This window comes from Colias eurytheme, chromosome 22, assembly GCF_061535395.1.
Source record: "Colias eurytheme isolate Ceu_HAF_F1 chromosome 22, ilColEury1 Martin Lab GWU primary, whole genome shotgun sequence".
Taxonomy (NCBI): Eukaryota; Metazoa; Arthropoda; class Insecta; order Lepidoptera; family Pieridae; genus Colias; species Colias eurytheme.
The window spans coordinates 7,431,053-7,445,774 of NC_143001.1; the positions used below are offsets into that span (position 1 = coordinate 7,431,053).

Below are 14,722 nucleotides of genomic sequence, written 5' to 3' on the forward strand. Positions count from 1 at the left end.
AAAACATGTAAACTAAATGACAAAATAGTAAAATAAAAAAGCCACAATCCACTTTACCGCCAAAACAATTGTACGTCAAATAAATATCACAAAGTTAAACTGAAAAACGTTGTTAGCTTTGAATTTCATACCCATTTGAGATTTTAATTACTCGTGGAGGTTACAGAGGAAATTAATATGTGGGGGAGGTATAAACATTTTAAAAGCGACCTAAGCGCGGTTCACACCGTATTTTATTTTATGAGAAGCTTGCATATTATATGCATTGTACTGTGTAGCTTCGGCTTTATCGGATTACGCGGGATAAAAATCGAAATTATAGCCTTTGTCAAACTGTGTGTTGCTATAAGAGTTTTCAAAAGCGGTTCAGTAGTTTTAGAGATCATTTATAAAGAAATCATAAACTTAATGGATTTTGAAATAAGATATACCTAATGGTTATTTGAGCTTCAACTTACGAAACAACCAAATAATTATTGCAGCGTTAAAAAACATTATATCTTTTGGAATACATGTATGTATAAAGTAAAAGCATATTATTATGTTAGACCTGTGTGAAGACACTTAACTTCACTTATTTTCATTCCAAATTTCATCCGAATCGGTGCTGTGATTTAGCCGTGAAGAGGTAACAGACAGACAGACTTTCGCATTAAAAAAATAAGCTTACAGGAATGCATAAAACTTGCTCAGTATGTAAACCAGTTTAAATAAATCTCCAATAAACGAGTAATGTTTTATCCTCACACAAAGTGACTTTCCGGGTATAATAACATTTTTAGCGTTATCACAAATAAAATTACGCTATGTAGAATACATTTTTAATAAGAAATTCATGTTGTGTGTATTTCTATGAAATAATCTTCTTTGAGAAGTGATTTTGTATCATATCATACCACCGCCATACCATAATTTGATGATTAAACAGCTTATGTAAAGCAAAATAATTTCCTCATAATATTATGACAATAAAAAAAGTCAAATAGACTATAATTACGCCGTGAAACTGACTGGCAAATTCATATTATGATTGCATTATCTAGTCATGGTTAATATTATATGAATTTTCCAGTGAGTTCAATTCGTGGCGTAAACTAACTGTGAATATACAGGGTGTAATCGTTAAGTGTGCACAGGCGATTATTCCGTAACTATTACAGATATCAAAAAACTTTAAACTGGTATCGAAAGCCTTTGATGTAAAATTTTTGGATATTTCCCGTTTTATTTTTAAAAAGTTAGTATTGACATTTTACTCATTAGGTAAAGGGCTTTCGATATCAGTTTAAAGTTTTTTTGATATCTCCAATAGTTACGGAATAATCGCCTGTGCACGCTTAACGATTACACCCTGTATATTCGGCCTCAGGGTCCCTACGCCTGGCTGTGAACCAGCAAATATATGTATTAAGGTTGTGTATGACTTTGAGTACAATAATACGCTCAACCCTCTAACGATGCAATATAAATCCGATAAATTTTAAAAGCCAGCTCCTGACCATGAAAATAATCACATTTGATCCGAAACAATGACAATATTTAACCCCCGACCTTTGCAATTCGCTCAAGGGTACGAAAATGTCCCAGAAAAGAAAAACTTAAATGATTTTTCTCAAGTTGAACATCTGTTTGGTGCCGTCCCAAGGCAAACGAGTACAAGCGATTTATCTAATATTACTGTATTTATTTTTCTACACAAATTATTCAGCTATAGCATAGATAAAATATTATGCAAAACTTATTACATGCACTATTAATACCACTAGACAATTATTAATTATGATTTGTGTACAAAATTGACTGCATAATCAGCTACGACTCCGGCTATGACTCCAGCTACGACTTGGCTACGACTTGGCTACGGGCGACTATTAAACGTGCTCGTTCACGAAGAGGTTAGTATCCTATCAAGTACTAAAGCAAATAAAATTCATTGACAATGAATGAGTTCAAAAAGCAGCTTAAAGTTTACTATTTATCTTTAGAAAATCTGTATTATGTATGTTATGATGATGTCTCTATGTATGTACGTTATCTACAAATACTTATTTATTCAATAATTTGTAGATATAATATTATGGAAGTATGTTTAATATTCTTCTAGTCTTGTGCACCATGAAATCCTTAAACATAATTCTATAATCCTCGACCTACCTAGAAGAGATTTCTCTTGGCCGCGTTTTTGTACGTAAATGTATGGTGTTTGACTTTAGTATTGTTTATTTTTCTTTCGGTGCAAATAAAGTGTTTAAAGAAATAAAAATCTCATACGCCTATACCTTGTACCTTAACCCGTACACTAGAATGATAGCAATGTCCCCTCGGGTCGCATAGCTTACCTGCGAATCTTACGTCCGTTGAAACGGTCCGAGCTGGGTTAGCTTTGGCCAAATAGACATGATTTTACGTTAACCCTCATAAATATGACTGGGTTAAGTGCTGGCTTATCCTTATTGATGGATTAAAGTATACTTTTTGTCAACTAGCAGACGTGTTGATTCTGACGTTTATTTGTTAAAAAGTTGTTAGGTTGGTTGTTAGTGTGAGTGTAATTTGAAAATTTGAAAATTAACTCAGTATTTAAACTTTTTTAAACACTTTAAAAAATATATTGCAACTAAATACTTTGAAACAAATAAAAAAAAATCTACAACCAATTTATATTTATATTAAGAACTACTCTATAGGAAAAGGTTTAATTATCCTTAGATAAAGTGCTTACGCAATACTTACGCCACTTTTTAATTAAAATCGCTTTAGTATTTTTTGCATGAAATTGTCTTTTACAACTTCGTAAATCGTAATATAATCCATCAATTAATCTAATAGGTATTTTATAAAATAAATAAAACTCTGTACAGTAATACCGAAGAAAATTAATTTAATATTACGCAAAATTCTAAGCTTTACTCATTACTAGCTTTCCGATCACCCGCTTTCTTTAAAACCAAATAAATTATATACTAAAACCTTCCTCTTGAATCACTCTATCAATTAAAAAAACCGCATCGACATCCGTTGCGTAGTTTTAAAGATTTAAGCATACAAAGGGACATAGGGACAGGGAAAGCGACTTTGTTTTATACTATGTAGTAACGAGCAAATAATGGAATATATAGAGCATAATTAATAACTTCAAACGCAAATAAAATCATAATATTATTCTGAATAAGATAACTAATAAAAATTCAACTACTTACTTTACTTACGCTGATTAAACATTCTGTTTAAAATTACGATATTTATTTTTACTTCAAAGTTTTCAACTTAATATTACCTATAAAAGAAAATGTTAGAGACTAATAAAACGAATCAAAAATCCTTAAAACCGCTCAGCCATTCCAGATACTTACCTACGTGGTATAAACACAACTTTCTTTTATATAGATAGACTAGTTGCGAACCGCAGTTTTACCCGCATTGCTCCTATAGCTGGTCTTACCGTGATGAGATAATTTAGCCGATAGCCTTCCTCGATAAATGGGCGATAAACACTGAAATAATTTTTCAAAATAGACCCGCAGTTGCTGAGATTACCGCGTTCAACCAAACAAACTCTTCAGCTTTATAATATTATATTAGTATAGATATAAGAATTAAAAACCTCCGCCATTTACGAACAAAGCTAAAATACACGTGCTCAAAGCATCCCATGTTTTCGTTGCGATATGGGAACCACTGAAAATCAGTGCTGCGGCTATTAAGCCACAGATTTGCTGAGTGGTATCCCTGTCCAGCACACATACTATAGTCAACCACATAATATAATACCTATGTTTCTTTTTATACTTGTACAAACGTGATACCTACTTACCTCTTTTATAAATTGTAATTTTTATTTAATTGTTTTTGTTCATTGTAAGTTATTTTGTTGTTTTTGCCTTGTATTTTTGTGTGCTGGATTAAATGTATTTTCTTTCTTCTTTCTAACCTTAAAAATATTTTTCATAAAACAGTAGTACAATATAACTTGACGCTTGCGGCGTAAAATATAATCCACTTATTCTTTAAAGGGTTCAGACAATTTAATTAATACGCAAAGTGATACTTAGGTCATTACAGAATTAATTTAGTGGAATTCGTGTTTGATGAAAATTTAATAGCGTTTCAATACCTTGGATTTAAGTTCTGAGAACTGCCCCCCTATGCAAGTGGCTTTCTGTTAGCGTAGCGTTCAATAGAATAGACTACGAATGTATGAGATTGACGTAAGCTGTAGATACGTTTATCTACAGCCTACGTCAATCTCATACATTCGTCGTCTATTCTATTGAACTTTACGCTAACAGAAAGCCACTTGCATAGGGGGGCTGAGAATTAATAGCGTTTCGATACCTTGGACTTAAGTTCTGAGAACTGAGAAGTAAACGAATTGTTTGATTGTTAAGATAAATATTGATACAATAATATGACTTTATAGACACTTATTATGATTCTTATAGTAGCCTGTAACTTGTAGGTAGGTAGGTATTCAATTATATTAATTACTAGCTTTCAGACTGCGGCTTCGCTCGCGTTTTCAAAGTAAAACCCGCACAGTTCCCGTTCCCGTGGGGTTTCCGGGATAAAACTTATCCTATGTGTTAATAAGTTACCCTCTATATGAGTGCTAAACATTGTAATCGGTTCAGTAGTAATATTATTAATAGGTATACACATACATCCATCTTCACAAACTTTCGCATTTATAATATTAATAGGAAAGGATAGAATATTATAGGAAGGATAAAGAAGCCCGTAACTTGTAAGTAGGTAAGTATTCATATATATAATATTATTTGATGACTAATATAAAACAAGCAAAAGGCGGCCTTATCGCTAGGCAGCGATCTCTGCCAGCAACCCTTAAAATATAGGAAAAACACCACAAGCAAAAAGTGGGTGAGCAAAAACAAGGCAATACGAAAAACGAAAACTAAATAAAATATTCTATTACACATATTACGTTATATTTAAATACACTATCTAACAGTAGTTAACCATTAATTAAATTTTACATTAAATTAAATTTGTTAACATTTGTACTTAATGTGTTTACTACAAAACAAAGCCTTCTGTATTAAAATATGACTCAAATCAGTCCATCAGTTTGTGACTTCAACTAAGGTTATTATTTCAATTCATAAATTAATACCTATATTTAAAAAAAATTGTAAAATCCAAACATAATTTATCTATGCGTAAATATTTGTATGAAGAATCGACGTAATTAACATAAAATTGATTAAGCACTTCCAGATTATAATTAGACTGATGTTTACTTAGGTCCAGCATATTTTCGCTGAAATTATTTAAAAATATTTATCTTTCTGAAATATGTTTTTAGCTTAGCTAACATTTGTTCTATACTTTTTGTTTGATGTGTGCATAAAATTTTAAAAAATATAGCGTTGGAACTTAGCTTTTAAACACACTTTATAAAATATATCAATATAAAAAGGAGAGAAGCAATAAAAATCCATATAGATACAGATTAAGGTTTCAGACAAGTAAAAATTACTTTTAACAGCAATTTTTATTACAAAAAAAGACGTGTGGCACTCGGGGACTGCCGCGGTAAAGCTATTGCATGCTTCAAGGCACACCTCCGTGCCCGTTGGAGTGGGGAGCGTGAGGTTTTTTCGTTACGGAATTTCTGAATTCGGTCCCCGCGCTCAAGGCCCGCGATAGAAGCTATGCAATAACTTTAAACTAATTTCTATAGATTTTCCAGTAACCAGTTACATGCTAAACGACATAATATGGTAAAGTTAGGCGGAAGGACACAGTGTAAGTGTAATAATTATATTAATCAATAGGTACATATAAGTAAACATTATTTGTAGAGTATGTAGACAATTGTTGATTAAATTTTTTGCGAAGTAAATCTGTGTTTTATATTTTATCCTATCCTATCCTATCCTACTACTATTATAAAGGCGAAAGTTTGTAAGTATGGATGTATGGATGTTTGTTACTCTTTCACGTATAAACTACTGAACCGATTACAATGAAATTTAGCACACATATAAAGGGTAACTTGGATTAACACATAGGATAGGTTTTATCCCGGAAATCCCACGGGAACGGGAACTAAGCGGGTTTTCCTTTGAAAACGCGGGCGAAGCCGCGGACGGAAATCTAGTTCTTCCTATAAATGCGAAAGTTTGTGAAGATGGATGTGTAGGTGTAAGTTTGTTACTATTTCACGCAAATACTACTGAACCGATTACAATGAAATTTAGCACACATATAGAGGGTAACTTGGATTAACACATAGGATAGGTTTTATCCCGGAAATCCCATAGAAACGGGAATTATGCAGGTTTTTCTTTGAAAACGTGGCCGAAGCCGAGTGCGGAAAACTAGTAGACAATATTGATTAAATTATTTGCGAAGTAAATCTGTGTTTTATTTATCCCGTCTCAAGGTATCTACATCGCCGAAAACCCCAACAATTATTATTTATTAATTCTTCAAGGGTTGATTTTAAAAGCGATTCATATAAGTTGTCATCAACTATTTTATAGAAATACTAGCAGTCCGCCCCGGCTTCGCCCGTGGTACATATTTACGTTTTCTCTACGTAAGAACCATCATCGTACTTCAAGGAATATAATAAAAAAAGAATTAACGAAATCGGTTCAGCCGTTCTCGAGTTATGCGCTTACCAACACATTTTGCGATTCATTTTTATATATAAGAAGAAGATACTTTCACATTTAGGTAGTAGGTACCTAGATATTATGATATTGGAGTGGATATTGAAATAAAATATTATGCCATCATTTTAAGAGTTATAAATACCATGCATAATATTATTATGCGGTTGTAAAATTTTATATGATGTAAAATTTACTAGAAATATGCGAGCAAAACCGCAGGCTCACACTAGTTGTTTATTAGCTATGAAGTATAGCCGCAATACCTACAATCTTCTATTAAACCGCCGCGGCCGAGTTCTTCTTGTAAGTTGAGAAATACAGGATGTAGTTTGTAAACCGAATTTTATTGAAAAAGAGATTTCTCTTAAAAATGGAAAGAGAATTCCTGCATAATTAGCTACCTACTAATTATTTTTAGCGATTAAAAAAATGTGACCGTAAAATATGCCGTTATAAAAATAATGCGGTCACATTTTTTTTTGTTAACCTGCTCATACCTTGCTCATACTTAACAAACCCGATGACACTTTAGGTAAGTTATTATATTTTGATAGAGCGATATTGTTACTGATAATTTGAAAACTACCAGTATTCAACTTATTATCTAATCATTCTTATATAGTTACTTGATATAAATATTTATAATGAACGAAACATTTTTCAAAGACTTTGTAACAAAAATTTCACGTGTATGTTTGATACCTACTTACTTACTTATCTAATAAATAAAAATCTATAGTAATAGTAATAATATTATAAAGCTGAAGAGTTTGTTTTTGTGTTTGTTTGAACGCGCTAATCTCAGGAAATACTGTTCCGATTTGAAAAATTATTTCGGAGTTAAATAGCCCATTTATCGAGGAATGCTGTAGGCACTAGGTGAAACCGCGGGGCATAGATAAGCAAAGCACTACCGCATCACGTTTGCGCGTTCAAAAAATATTTAGAAGCACCCTGTATATCCCGCAATTCTCCTATATGAGTCTCGTTAGTTCTACATTACAAACTCACGACTACCTATTTGTTATAACGATCTCTCGTACGCGACATTTTATTATACTTGTTTGAAACTTTAAATTGATTATTGATTTTACTATTTACAAACTATGCGAGTAGCGTGCGCACTGCGGGAGTTTCTTAACTATAGGTATTACTTACAGTTACAATAATTTACAAGCTAATTAGGCGACTTGTAAATACAGTAGGCGCTTGCTAATCCGGCACCGGCAATTTTTCCTCTATGCCGGATTGTCGGAAATGCCGGATTATCGAATTAGTATAGGAAATAAGACTTCATATTTGAAATGGTACCTAAGTTGAATTTATTATAAAAAAATACATAAATTAATTAAAATATTAATTAAATAAGTATTAAAATTACATATTAGGTTCATCATTTGTGACGTTTTCGTTCAGTAATCCGGCGTTCAGCTATGTAAAATGCCGGATTATAGAGCGGGCTGTCTGAGTCCCGAAGTGCCGGACTACTGAGCGTGCCGGATTGGCGAGCGCCGGATTATCGCGCGCCTACTGTACTAAAAACTAAGTAAAACTAAGTACGTGAAATAAAAAACCCTGATTCCTGTATAAAAGTACAAACAATATGAAGTTTCGTTAGCTACAATTACCTATTTGACTCAAAAACAGCCACTGATTTACTTGTTTTTTAAATCCGGGACATACAGAGAAAGCGACTTTGTTTAGTTAATACTATGTAGTGTTACAGCATATTAGGTACCCTTGAAAGTTTGAAACTATAAATATCAGCATACATATTTAGTTTAAGGTATCCAGGTAAAATACTTTTTATACCTCTTTAACCCTATCTAAAGGATATCCGAAAACTTTAGGAGTTCCTAATATTTCCGGGACACTCGCTAAGAACCCTTCCTAAAAGAAATTCGGCGAAGGACGCAGTACTTACATGTTTAACAATATTTTCTTTTGTCAATTGTTGGTAAAATAGTTTTTGTTGCGTGAATAAAAAATATTATATAGTACTAGATTTCCGCCCGCGGCTTCGCCCGCGTTTGCAAAGGAAAACCCGCATAGTTCCCGTTCCCGTGGGATTTCCGGGATAAAAACTATCCTATGTGTTAATCCAAGTTACCCTCTATATGTGTGCTAAATTTCATTGTAATCGGTTCAGTAGTTTTTACGTGAAAGAGTAACAAACATCCATACATCCATACATCCATACATCCATACATCCATACATCCATACATCCATACATCCATACATCCATACATCCTTACAAACTTTCGCCTTTATAATAGTATTAAGATTAAGATAAGATGGGAATATTGAAATAGTTTAAATGTTTTTTTTGCACGTATTTTCCCTTTATATTTTGAAAATCATATTACTTACATGAATTTATCGATACGAGTAAATTGTTTTCAAATAAAAGTAAGGCATTATTTATTTCAAAAATACATAGGTATCTTCATTTAGATTATTTCTCATTAAATAAATTAACTAACTACAGTGTGGATGTAGACTGTTGTAACTATAAACTTAAATGCTTGAAGTTTAATAGCATTTTATTTTAAAAAGCGATTAAAAGGAAGTTTCTTATTTCACACGAGATATTTAATTTCGTTTGAATTTTTGCTTTTGTTATCAATAAAAATTTATGTCACCTATTGCCCTACAACTTTTTTCTCCTAATGGCTTTAATAGTATAAAAATCGGTCCGGCAGTTACAGAGATGATTCCTAACCAACGAAAGAAAAAATGATTAAATCTAATTATTTTAAAAGTAATTAGTTAACAATGAGGAAGTTTTTAGTTTTGCATTAGATACTAAGATATTGATGTTGAAGTAAAATGCACATATTTTTATAAAAATTTATTAAATCAAAATTTATATAATTACCTATTACAATCTGCAAACATTTATTGAAGTGAAACTTCTTTATCGGGGTTGGAAAAAAATTTAGTGTAACATTTTTTCGTTACGCGTGACATAATTCCGTTACGCGCGACATAATTCTATATAAATAATCCATAAATCCATTCCATAATTCGACATAAATCTTGCGCGGCGCGAATCACGCGTGGTAGGGATAACCCTACCACGCGTGATTCGACGTATAATTTCTGTAAAGTTGCATATAGTAAATTGCAAAAGGTCATAAAGAAGTTTCACTTCTTACGTGTGTACACTAGTACACGCACACATTTTTTTTATTTATCTAGAAACTTAAACGTAATTGTTTATATAATTCTGTTTTTATTATATTTAATTGTTATATAAATTATATCTTTCCTTGGTAAAGTTGTTAACATATTTCAGTGAAATTTAAACTATAGAAAACGAAACAACAAAAAATTCTTGATGTAATAAGGATCATCAACTTGTCTGTAAAGAAAAATCAATCAGTGAAACATAAAATTACTATTATCACTAACTTTCTTCTTTTTCTTTTACACAAAAGGGACAAAACACACTTGATACACATTGAATGAATGATGAAAAAAACACAATGAACATTCAAGTACTCACAAAAAACATTTTCCATATACAGACAAAAAAATCATAAAGAAACCCTATGAAATATCTTGCAAACCACTCTTTTTAACCCTCAATATCTTTCCCTGCATTTCCCGTGGAACCCCATGCTTATCCGTCATATGCCGTCTCACCGTAGCTGGCTTAGCATACATAGCATCACACTTTGCACATGCATACATATACATTCTATCGTGCATGCTATTATAATGCACCATCATTTGACTGTGTCGATAAAACTTCTTAGGACACAAAGTACACTGTACTTTCTTCTCTGTATGACGGATTAAGTGATTTTTATAAATTGCTTGTCTTCTAAATGTCAAGCCACATTTTTCGCATGTAAATGGTCGTTCGCCGGAGTGTATTCTCTCGTGTTCTATGAGATCGAACTTTTTGTATGCTTTGAAAGGACAAAGCTTGCATTGGAGGTATCGTCCAGTGCCGTGACGGGCTACGATGTGGATTTGAAGCTCGGCCAGCACTGGGAAGCCTTTGCCGCAGTGTTCACAGATGAATCTCGAATGAAAAATTCATTTATGGGTCAAGGTATACGCTTTTACAACAGATTTTCTTATTGTATTAAAGAGTTTAGTAGTGCTAAATTTAAAACTTATGTAAAAAATGTATTTATTCAGAGAGCCTATTATGTTAAGGAATATATGGAAAATTAAAATACATGGAGGGTTATGGCTAAGAACCACAGGACAGTTCTTTGGCATATTATGATATAAGTTAGATATAAGTTACATAATATGATGTTAAATTCAATTGTAATATTGACATGATTTTAAGAGAGCAACTATGGAGTTTCTTGCTGGTTCTTCTCCATAGATAGAATTCCAAATTGGAGGTAAATGTTAAAAATGTTATAACAATTCAAATATACTTTTATAAGAAGTCTAATTGAATAAATAAATGTTTGAGTTTGAATTCAATTTACATGTATGATTAAAGTTGTGTTTAATAGCTACAAATGAAATTTATTATTTCATTTGATTATAGATAGATATAAAATACATACACATATTATTTACTGAGAACATATTATGTATGTTTATGTGTTTGTAATTAACAGGGAGTTGAAATATTTCTACGTAGGAAATTAGGAATATTGCAACTTCCTATTAATTTTTAACATCAGTCTAGTAGTTTTTGAGTTTATTCACAGCAAACTTTCAAAAATACAAATCAATCCTCTTATAATATTAGTGAAAAAATATAGTTTTTAAATATACCTGCATCCGTTATGCCTTTGCATGTGATTTTCATATGTTTTTTGATTTGCCAATTTTTTATTACAAATATTACAGTTATAAGTCTCTTGTTCTAAGCTCTTGTTCTTTGTATTTTTAATAAATCTATTTCTCAATCGCCTCTTGAGTTTTCTTATTGGTCTCACAGTCATTTTATCAGAACAAAGTTTTTTGTTTAGCGACACTAATTTATCCAAACTATCTAAATTTTCATTTGGCTTCTCACTTTTCTTCTCAATTTTTGGTGTAGCATTCAAATCTTCAATCTGAACTAAAGAAAAGACTGAGTCTAAAGAATTTTGATTGTCATTTTTTATATTGTTTCTTTCTACAGTTGCTGCTAAATCATTTATCTTAGTTTTCTTTGCATTTATTGTCTGTTTAGGAATATTATTACATGCGTCTGAGGTATTTAATAAATTGTTTAATTTAAATAATGTGTATTCTACAACTGTTTGCATAAAATTGTCTGTTTCTAAGCTTTTTAATAATCTCAGCCGCTTATCATTAGACTCACAAGTAAATTTAAAGTAGATGCATTGTTTTAATAATAATAAACACTTTTTGCACATGGAAGGCGGCAAACTATCTTCTTTTTTAAATACAATTGCGGCAAAGGTTGCTACCGCCTTACCATAACAATTCACATTTCCACTGTTTTTATCAAATAAGGGCACCAAGTTATCACTTTTATTATATTTTAAGCATAAGCGACAGATTGAATTGTAGAGCTTTTCGTAAGATTCCATAATAACATGAAATAAAACTAATAATGAAAATATAAACAAAAATATTTGTATGTCCGATGAAGATTGAGACGATATTTTGGCGTTGACGTAAATGTCAAAAATCTAAAAGTGACAGATATGTACCTACACAGAGCATGTTCCTCTGGATAAACTATGGAGTAACAAAAACAATTAACTCATTTTAAATTATTGAATGTAGGAAAAGGAAGTAGTAATTTACTTTCATACATTTCAATAATATCTCGTCTGTGCACGAGTTCCGTTTAAAATATGTTTATATATTGTATTGTTCGTTAACACGTTTACTAGCTGACACGGCGAGAGTTGTTTTGCTTATACACCAAGTTTACACCTCATATTTTAGAATACTTCAAAATTCTTGAATTATTTTAAGCTATTGCATAGCTTCTATCGCGGCGACCGAATGTAAAAATTTCGTAACGAAAAAACGCAATAGCTTTACCGCGGCAGTCCTCGAGTGCCACCATCCACACGTATTTTTATATTTCTTAATTTGACTTAATTAATTATGTTCAATATTCAAGCAAATAATTCTGAAGTAAAGATGTACGAAAAACAGATAAAGCATTCAAGTTTCAATATTTCATAAAGTTTCTATTCAAATCGTAATCTTTTTAAACCTCGGATATTTCAATGAGAAATGAGAAATCTCGGGCAGACTTTTACGGGAGTCGTTTTAGATGACTTCAATACTATTGTGTGTCGGAGACCATTTTATTGGTGACTTTTATTGGTGTTTGTGGTGTTTTGTAGTGAATTTGAGTATCGATGGATCTGTTTACCATTTACCGCCATTAAACCTGTTTCAGTATGGCAATAATTTCGAGAATAATTACTATTGCCTTGTTTTAAAAAAAGCTTTATTTTTTATAAATTTAGGTTGTCGTTAATCGGACACACAAACATACAATGTACAATAAAGAAAATTGCTTAAAATCTACCAATCATATACTTAATATTTTTTTTTTATCAAAATTTTATACCTAACTACTTAGAATATTATAATGAAGAACGTCTTCCATGAAACGATTAGCACGCAACCAAAAAAAACGTCTCTCAATATCTTTTTACATGAATCCCCGTTGATTTAGGCGACCTTTAAATACCAAGTAATACGTCTTACACTTCAACGCAACTATTTGATAGCTTCATTCGGGATTACAGCCTCCTGAGGGAAAGTGAAGTAAGTTATGAGATGTTTATACCGTTGTAGGCTGCCGCGATATAAAGTGGCAATTTTGGGGCATAACGCGTTGGTGCCGGATGGAATTATATAGAGCTGTTAAGCTAATCAAATCTCTTTTGTTATTAAATTGGGTGGGAATAATAATTATTATTCGTGGGTTAGGTAAATATATTTTTAATGATACTAACAAATGGGACTGTCACTCATTACACAGACAATCACGCTAGCAACTTGAACACACATACACACATGCATCCTCATAGCGATAATTGCGTAGTCGTATTCAATTCTTTCATGCAAATAATATAAGTTTAGTAGTATTAATAATTGCTTGTTTCGTTGGCTTGTTTAGTAGAAAAAAACACATTATTACGCATGTATCTCTGGGAACAACACATGCACACAAGCATCGATAATGCAGTAAACATAATTATACAGTAATTAGTATTATTTTATGTCATTGTATTGGTACTCAATAAATGATTTTTATTTTATTTTATTAATATTACTTTAACTGATTTTTTTATTTGATTACATTAACTGCAAGGGATTGGAACGCCCTACCCGCTTCCGTCTTCCCAGATAAATACAACTTAAACACATTCAAGGCAAGAGTGAATAGGCTCTATCTAGGCAGGCATGCCCCTTCATAGACTACATCACTACTTACCATCAGGTAATGGTGCAGTCAAATGCCTGGCTATTTCTATAAAAAAAAAATAATAATTAATAACTGATGTGAATATGAATTCTTTATGGAGTTTGTAAATTGTGTAAAAGAATAATTCTCACATAAATTATATTTTAACAACTCCATATAATTACTCCACGAAAAGTTGCCAGAACAAAAATTGCAAGAAGCATGAAAGACATACCGCGGTCGCACACTTTATTGGATTATGGGCCTTCCTAAATACAGTTACCGTACGAAGGTGAAATGTTACTGTGATGTTATAAAATAAATCACATACGCTACGATATATTATTATATTAGTAGAATTTCAGTAGGCGTTATGCTTTTTAGGGTTCCGTATCGAAACAGTAAAACGGGACCCTATAATTACTGAGACTTCGTTGTCTGTCTGTCTGTCTCCAGATTGTATCTCATAAACCGTGATAGCTAGAAAGCTGATATTTTCACAAATGATGTATTTCCGTTGCCGCTATAACAATATTTATACCAAAAATTAAAAAAATATATATATATTAAGGGAGGGTCCGGAATAGTACAGGAACCCTTCCCCTTCGTGCGCGAGTCCGCCTTGCACTTGACCGGTTTTAATTTGTAAAAGAAACTAGGTATTTATCCTTCTTGTATTACTTATTTAAAAAAAAGACGGGTTGCACTCCG

The 14,722-nt window shown here is 32.0% G+C and overlaps 1 protein-coding gene across 1 annotated transcript; it reads right to left on the reverse strand.

Annotated features, from left to right (window-relative positions):
- Window positions 1–9,529: 9,529 nt before the first annotated feature.
- LOC149898765 (uncharacterized) lies at window positions 9,530–12,226 on the reverse strand. The gene is made up of 2 exons (XM_090115020.1): window positions 11,398–12,226; window positions 9,530–10,678 (listed from the first exon to the last, which is right to left on the reverse strand). The coding sequence occupies exons 1-2, from the start codon at window positions 12,162–12,164 to the stop codon at window positions 10,198–10,200; spliced, it is 1,248 nt and encodes a 415-aa protein (XP_089971146.1). The 5' UTR covers window positions 12,165–12,226; the 3' UTR covers window positions 9,530–10,197.
- Window positions 12,227–14,722: the final 2,496 nt, after the last annotated feature.

Bases quoted from the DNA above. Each gene is read 5' to 3' on its own strand.
- LOC149898765 (XM_090115020.1), bottom strand. From the start codon at position 12,164: ATGGAATCTTACGAAAAGCTCTACAATTCAATCTGTCGCTTATGCTTA. The intron at 10,679-11,397 runs GTATATTTAAAA...TTTTCATTCGAG, and splicing joins CAAAGGCATAACGGATGCAG to ATTCATCTGTGAACACTGCG.